Below are 7,894 nucleotides of genomic sequence, written 5' to 3' on the forward strand. Positions count from 1 at the left end.
TGCTACACAGCTCCTCCCAACAGGAAGGTCCTGCAGCAGGCAGGTGCTTCCCTGCTCTGTGACCAAGGTCACCTCTAGCATAAAAATGCCCATCAGTGCCCCTGCTGACCCTCTTGATAAACTGACCCAGGACTCTGCTGTGCTCGGGGTGATTATTCCTCAAACTCTGAAGGGAGCAGGGGAAAGAATCCCCCTCCTCCAGGCTGTTCCACATCTGTGTGTGCTACAGAAGTGAAGCCACAGCTGAAAACTGCAGAGAAGTGAAGAGTCTCAAAAGGAGCAGGGGAGATCAGAGACTTAGGGTCACTTTCAATTGTGATTTATTAACATGAATTAAAATGCCCAACCAGTGCTGCAATGTGACAGTATATTAAAAAAAAATTAAAGATCATATACTGTACTACTTTCACAAAGATCACACTTTTTTTTGCAAAAGACTTATTATATACAATACTATATCAAATGAAAGAAGCTTTAAGCAACTTTACAAGCGAAAGAAATACAGTATTTACAGCACTCGTCCGAGACATTAGAAACAGTCTATACATTAAATTACAATTTCTGCAAATAACTTGATGAAACAAAAAGCCATGTCCACACCAAAACTATAAAAATCTGTATTGCATTGTTTCCTATCTCTATGCACACAAAAAAACTGTTGACAGAAAATGGAAAAAAAAATTGTTAGTGCCATCACTTAGCCTGTGTACTTATTTAATTACATATGTATAAAAGTAATATAGAAAACTTTCACTAAATGAATTTAACTGCAACAATAAAATTTTAAACATTATGCAGCATCAAACCTACTGCCAGAAAAAACAGCTGGAATGTCCACTTACAAAATAAAAAGAAATACCTAATACTGGCTTAACAGCACGTTTTCAGGAATTTTAAAAAGCAAAAAATGGAAAGGATACAATGGAAGAGCACTGGTGTTTGCTTTTATACAAAGTATCATGTACAAGCTTTAAAAAGTACCTTGAATAGGTACATATTAAATATACACAGTTTATATTACAGAACATTTTAAAAATGTTTATAACTAAAAGGATCTGTTTTAATGCCACCCTGACCCATGGTAATTGTTCTGGAAGGTGGGTGGCACCTGTGCTCTGTGAATGGGGATCTGTCCTGGCACGGGCGAGGCCTGCTGCTGCCCCTGCACTCCGTGGGGGAGGCTCACGGAGCCGGGGTGAGGGCAGAAGCCGGAAGCAGTAGGTGTTGCAATACTGTTTGGTCCTTGAGGTTGGATGTGAGGACCCTGACCAGGGAGTGGGCAATGAGGTCCTGTGCCAGCAGGCTGATGTTGAGGTCCAGGTCCTAACGTTGTGTGATGTGGGGTTTGAGAGGAATAGGAGGACACGCTTGTGTGAGCATTGGAAGGGAAATGGGGGGGTCCTTGATGAGAGGGGTGGTGTAACCCTTGTGCTGATGAGGGGTGGTGCCCCGAGCCCATAACGTTGGAGGGAGGAGGCGGCGGGGGAGGCGGTGCCGAGTTTACAACGTGCTGGTGTTGTGCTTGCAAACCTTGGTGTCCCGTCGAAGGATGGGGAGGTTGGTGGTGGGGAAGAGGACCTGGTGGTGGAGGTGGCGGTGGCAAATGGTGACCAGCAGCTTGAGAATGAATGTGTGATCCAGGAGCCACTGCCATGGCATGAACTGGACCGACAACATGTGCTACAGAGTGCTGCTGATGAGTACTTTGCTGCTGGACAAGGTGGGGGCCTGGAGCAGGTGGTGGTGGAGGAGGGGGAGGAGCAGCAGATGCCGATGCCTGGTGATGAATACTGGGGTTCTGAGAGGACAAAAAATGCCCTGCAGCTACGTGGTGGCCCTGCACCGTTTGCTGACCCGCAGTGCCAGGAAGTGCTTGATTTGGTCCAGATGAAAACACAGTCTGTTGGGGTATGCTGCCCTTCAGCTGGCTGTAGCTCTGGAAGTTTCCAGAGGGCTGCTGGCTTTGATAGTAAGTGGAAGAAGGGGGTGGAGGGGGTGGGGGAGGTGGCGCATTGCTGTTCAAATTTTGTTGGTTAAACTGGCTGTAGGAAGCTGAAGATTGTCCTGATGATGTCTGAGTGAAGAGAGGGCCGCTAGCCTGCGCCTGGTTACTGGGCTGGAGGGTCGGCGCTGCCGGGTAGAAGTTCCTGTGTGTTTCCCTCTGGGGCGTTCCAACTTGAGGTGACTGCGGGTGATGAGGTCTGTATGGAGATCCCAGCTGCTGTGAGTGAGGCTTTGGTGAAAGGTAACCGTGCTGCACAGGCGCGTGAGGGGTAGAGGACTTGGGGGGATTTTCTACATGAGGTGAAGGGGGGCAATGCAGCTTCAAAGGTGCGGAAGGCAACTTCTGTGAATGTGAAAGTTGCTCAGCAGAGCTGCGCAGATGTGACTGAGATGGATGAGTTTTTGAAAGTGCTTGGACGTTGTTGGTCAGCTGTTTCTGCTGCAGCTCAGGTTTGGGATGATTCGCACTTTCAGTCTCAGGTGCATTAGCTGCAGTTTCCCAGTGCGAATCTGGTTTTGTGGGTGTTTTCCCAAGTGGCTGTGCTGAAACTACAGGACTTGGTGAAGAGGGCTGGAATGGAAAGAAAGGCAGTCAGTGCTCAATGTTTGAAATATTCAACCATGCATGCAATGAACAAAAAAGAACATCTCAGAACACTCTCCTCCCCAGATTGTGAGAAGTGCTGAGGTGCAGGATATATATTTAGTGTGAGAAAAACATCAGTAACAGAGTAAGCTTGAGAAGGTACTATTTTTATCAAATATGTATCAATAATTCTTCCAAGTCAAAGACTACTGAAGTGTATTTTAAAGTTGTAACAGAAATATGATCCATTAGGTCAAAGTCTGAATCTATTCTTTGTTAAAAGTTTTAGATTTCTGAATCTGAAAGAAGTAATTCCAGAGAAGACCACTTACAGGAATAAAGCAATTTTTAGAGTGATTCAATGTTTTAAAGCTGGGGTAGTGAAAGTGAACAGACTAAATATGACAACCTGAATCACTTCACTACTCAATATCCTTCTCCAAATTATCAGAGCCCTGACAGCCAAACAATGCCAAACCCTTGCAGAGCAAGAGCAACCTCCTGTTAAGGGTAAGTCACATCACTGCTGTTTGTTCTGAGTGCCAGTTCTTCAGCATTCACACCTCAGAACAGCAGAGATACAATCTCTTCTCTCATCCATAAACATGTACACCTACTGAAAGCACAGCATATAAACCCACTTTTTAGTGTTTATGGACAAATATTCTTGCAAATGTCTACCTATGTTAAATTACTGCACAGACAGATGAATGTGTATATGTCACCAAAGTAGTAAATCCTAAAATTAACACTTTTAAAGGTTAATCAGAGATGGATGGAGCTATTCCTATGCATATTGTGCAAACACCTTGCATTACCTTGCTTGCTTTTGATGGACTCTTACAAGTCCTTTGTGAAGTATCTGGGGACGGACATTCAGAAGTTGGCTCTGGATTTTCAGAATCAGGTTCTACAGAAATAAAGCAGATATAAATATCAAAGTGGGAAAATCAAATCTTTTGCAGAAATCACTAAGCACTTTATATTTGACTTTAAAAGAGCTATTAAAGCTGTTGTTAGACCATTGAATATGTCAAGTGTCATACAAGGTCATCTGCTTACTGACCTTCTGTAATTTCAGTGAAAGAAGGGGCCTTAAGCTGCAACTGGGAAATGAGATTTGAATGAGATGGAGACTGAACATGAGACGGTGAGCATGGCCTACAAGGTGATTCTCCCCCTACAGATGAAGCAGACCCAAACACATTATTAGAATTATTACAGATTACCATGGGGGAACTGGTTAGACTGATGTATCTTCAAAACAATAAATGAACTCACCACTGTCCTTGTCTTTCCTATGATCACTGAGAAGTAAAGCTCTCTGATAACTTCGTTCTCTCACTTGTTCCACAGAGGTTGATGCAGTCCTGCAAGAGAGGGCCATTTTAAATTTAAGAGGATGTACTCCCATGGCCCAAATTTAAGACAAGGTATATGCAAATACCGAGTCAGAGAAAGTTTACAGTGTTGGCTGCATGTAACAACCAAATAACTGGTTGTGCACAAAGAATATTATTACTTTAATGGTTTGTAGCTATTTTATCCCATTTTAGATACAGTAATTTTCTGCAACCATGTTACATTAAAAAACTGGCATTTCCTCTTATTAAGGAAGTATCTGTAGATCTGTGGGTTTTTCTTTGTCTAAACAACTGAAAAGTAAAAAAAAAATAAAGGTCACAGTTACTGGTTCATAGTCTCAATTTGCAGAAAAGTGTCTCTGTCCAGAATTGGAATCTGCTCTTTAATAGCAGATGCACAGCTGTAAATTGTGTACCACTACAAATCTCTCTGTTTAAACTTCTAAACTTGAATTGCCAGACAGTGGGTATGCAGTGACAGTCACATCTCTCTTATAATCCATTACATCTCTCAAACCTGACCAAGAATATCCTAAGTGACAGCACTCCACAAAACTATTTTCCTTTCTGGCAAGGATGTATGGTATCACTTTACAATACTGCTGGCAATGGAATAAGCCTTGGTGCTGCTCTGCAGGGTTATTGGAAAATCTAAGTAGTAAATTCTTCCTGTTTAGCCTGTTTCCACAGTTTAGGGCAGTAGCTTCTGCACAGCAAACTTAACAGCCACTATTCAGTGGAACACTGAAGACTGCACTTATGTTCTCCTGTCAACTGGCTTTACAAAATCTTCTTTTCTGGAACAGTTGGAGCATCTGAGTGGAAGGATGTTCAACTCCTAAGCCCACGGTTCATCCTCACTACAGTTACACCATCACTACAGTATGAAGAACATCAGCAGGATTTATTTTGCGCTACTACTGTTTTGGAGACAGTGTCACCACAGCTGACCTATTTTAAAGCTACCAAAACTCAGTGAAAAAACTGTGCAGTGTTTTACACAGACTGAAGTCCCTCTATCTTCTCCCCATCCACACTCCACCTCTCCTTAGGATCTGGGATTGTTTGGAGTATCTGGCATTGCACACACTGCCCATATGGTCTGCAAACAAGGGAACCACTGAGCAAACACCAACAATGCTGTGTCACCACATGCTCCCACCTGAGCAGGAGCTGCTGGCCAGGCTGCATTCAGCCCTGCACAGGGCAATTAAGCAACACAAACATCCCACACACGTTCCAGCCATGAGTGAAATATAGACCTCCTGAGGTCTTCCTGTTGCGCCTTACGCCCTACAGTACTTTGGGAAAGATTTAACATGAAAAGTTCTCTTCATCTCACAGACAAAGCAGTGGAAATACAAGGACACACATGCTCAAACCAATACCTAATTAGCCATTAGAAGATAAAAAAGGAGAATTAAAATAATTTAATAAATATCTTCTGGGTAATTCTTCATGTAATTGAATCATTATGAGGCGACTGCTGTATTTCTAATATAAAAGGTAAGACAACTCTTCAGTAAGCTGGAAAAAGAGCTTCCAGTCAATAACCTGCAACAGCAGCCTTAATGAAAAACAGATTTCAAATACCAAAAGACTTAGATTCATATAAATAATTCTTTCGAATTAAACTTAAATCCTGTAGTTTTGTGGCTTACCACTGAACTTCTGGTTCACTCTTCTCACTGGAGGAAGATTCCTTAACTGCACAGTTGTTGCCAGTGTCTTCTGGAGCTGCATTATAAACAGTAGTTGGCAGTGGTAAAGGCAGGCTTGCAGTGTTTTCAGTTTGCTCCCCATTTTCACCACTGTTGTTATACCCATCACTAGCACCATTATTACTACTTGTATTTCCTCCACCAGCAGCCTGAGGAGATACAGTAACCAGGGGGAAGCTGTCTGTCTTTGAGCCACTTTTTCGAGCTTCACGCTGCCTCTTTCGGTATTCTAACAAGGACACCTAAGGAGAAAAAACAACCCACAAACAAACATTAGAAAGGAAGTTTTGCCCATTTTCTTTCTCATAGTTTCTATTAAATGAACTATATATTTCAGTAATACATACCATGTAACTGGTTCAAAAAAAAAGGACAAATTTATTGAAGCTATTTCACAGCTGCAGTGGAATTTACAAAGTACTGAGCTACTACCAACTATAAAGGTGATACTAAAAAAATGCTTCTGCCAAGAGAAGCATTATGTGTTCTGCCTCAGAGAAGAAGCAGATGACACAGGTCAGCAAAAGGGCCACTGCTAAAGTCATTCTGTTGGCTGTACAGTTTCTCCTGGAACTGCAGAATTTTACTATTACACTTATCTAGCAAAGCTGATTTCAAGAGATGTCACATCCAGGTCTCAGACTGACTCCCTTGCAATTGCTACCCTTCTGCTTCATATATCAAAGGATTCACTAAGCTCTTCATGCCTTTTAACATCCAGAATTTGCAACTTACTTTTCCCATTTATTTTGAATTTGTCTTTACTGCCCTTTAAGACAGACTGATTAAGAACATATTTTAAAGCTAACTCCATTACTAAAAATAATGACACATGGTTCCTATTTCATGTATTATGTATATACAATCACTACACCAAAGTTCCATGTAAGAGAAACCAGTTTTGGTGGTTAGTAAACTGCCTTCAGTGAAAAAAATACAGGCTCAAATGTTTTCACCACAAATCTTCAGGATGTGAATTACAAAGCTGAAATATTGACCTTCAGACCTACTTTATTCAGTTAACTACACTAGTTTGGTAAAAATTACATTTAATGTCTACAGTTTTTCTTCTAGTTATCAACATCCTGCTCTGAATGCATACAGCATCCAAACCAACAAACTAAAGTGCAACAGTGAAAAAAATTAATGTTTAACTGGCTTAATCATCAATAAAACTGGACATCCATCTCTAAACAGAGAGAAAAACCAAAGCAGCTGCTGTTTCCAGTCCTAAGGGGTTTTGTTTGTTTGCTTTCAAACAGATCTATTAGAGACCCATCCATATGTCAGGGTAAAAACTGTGAAAAATACCTGATTTTGCATTAAAAAGTTCAGGTTCAGAACTGATCTCACTTTCAAACAATTTTGTATTATTTCCACATCATGTAACAGGGACCCCCTAGAGAATACTGCTTTAAAGAAAGCTTAAATGTTAAGAAACCCATGTAGTGTGGCCACAATGTACAGGTCTGTATTGATAAAGGACTTGTGCAATAGTAAGAAAAAACAAGAGCAGATGTCCACAGAAATACAGAAATATGCAAAAACATCCTACAAAGACCTACCTAAGGATATTGCTGTCTTACATGACCCTAGGGAAAAGGCTTTTATGAGCCTCCTACGAAATTCCTAAATCCTCACCTTTCACCTTAGGTGGGATCTAGCCCACCACCTCTTTTTTTATACTGTCTAAGCTTTTAAATTTTTGTGTGTCCTCAGAAATCCTAAACCCCCTTCTCTTTCAGGGGTACAGATGCAATTTGCTCTGGTTGTTTTTTCAAACTGAGACTTTTAGACAAGAATCTTGGGACTGGGGATGTCAGGGGCAGCCATGCCTTTTTGTATTGGCAGATTAGTGCAGTGTAAGCTCTCAGCAGTAACAGCCTGGAACAGTCCTTGCCAGCAAGGGACGTGGGGAGGGTCACTGAAGTACCAAGTGCTGCTGGGATTTGTGAAGACTAATTTCGCCTTCAGAAAAAGAAGACTGTCAAGTGACAGGAATTTTGGCTTATGTTTTCTTTTCGGATTTGCCAAAATAGCAGGGCTGCAGTAACACACACATGATGTATCAAATTCTCAGGTCCATGATCAGGTAAGATCAGAGCTCCTACAATATTGCTCCATTTATGTCTCAGCTTGAAGCAAGTAAACAAAAATCCAGTTCTGATGAAGAACTACTGAAGGAAGACTCCTCAATGCTCCACAGCAGGATACCCCAG

The 7,894-nt window shown here is 41.7% G+C and overlaps 1 protein-coding gene across 3 annotated transcripts in view; it reads right to left on the reverse strand.

Annotated features, from left to right (window-relative positions):
* Positions 1–311: 311 nt before the first annotated feature.
* Positions 312–7,894, reverse strand: part of KMT2E (lysine methyltransferase 2E) — a 55,411-nt gene continuing 47,828 nt past the window's right edge. For 2 of the 3 annotated variants that reach the window (XM_014308027.1, XM_005423519.2), the window contains 5 exons: positions 5,616–5,917; positions 3,872–3,960; positions 3,657–3,770; positions 3,409–3,500; positions 312–2,575 (listed from right to left, as the gene is read on the reverse strand). In XM_014308027.1, coding sequence (XP_014163502.1) covers positions 1,061–2,575; positions 3,409–3,500; positions 3,657–3,770; positions 3,872–3,960; positions 5,616–5,917 — 2,112 coding nt within the window. In that variant the 3' untranslated portion in view covers positions 312–1,060. The remainder of the gene's footprint in view (positions 2,576–3,408; positions 3,501–3,656; positions 3,771–3,871; positions 3,961–5,615; positions 5,918–7,894) is intronic. The other variant, XM_031059047.1, reaches the window with a different exon arrangement.

The sequence above is a fragment of the Geospiza fortis genome, unplaced genomic scaffold (genome assembly GCF_000277835.1).
Source record: "Geospiza fortis unplaced genomic scaffold, GeoFor_1.0 scaffold424, whole genome shotgun sequence".
Classification (NCBI taxonomy): Eukaryota; Metazoa; Chordata; class Aves; order Passeriformes; family Thraupidae; genus Geospiza; species Geospiza fortis.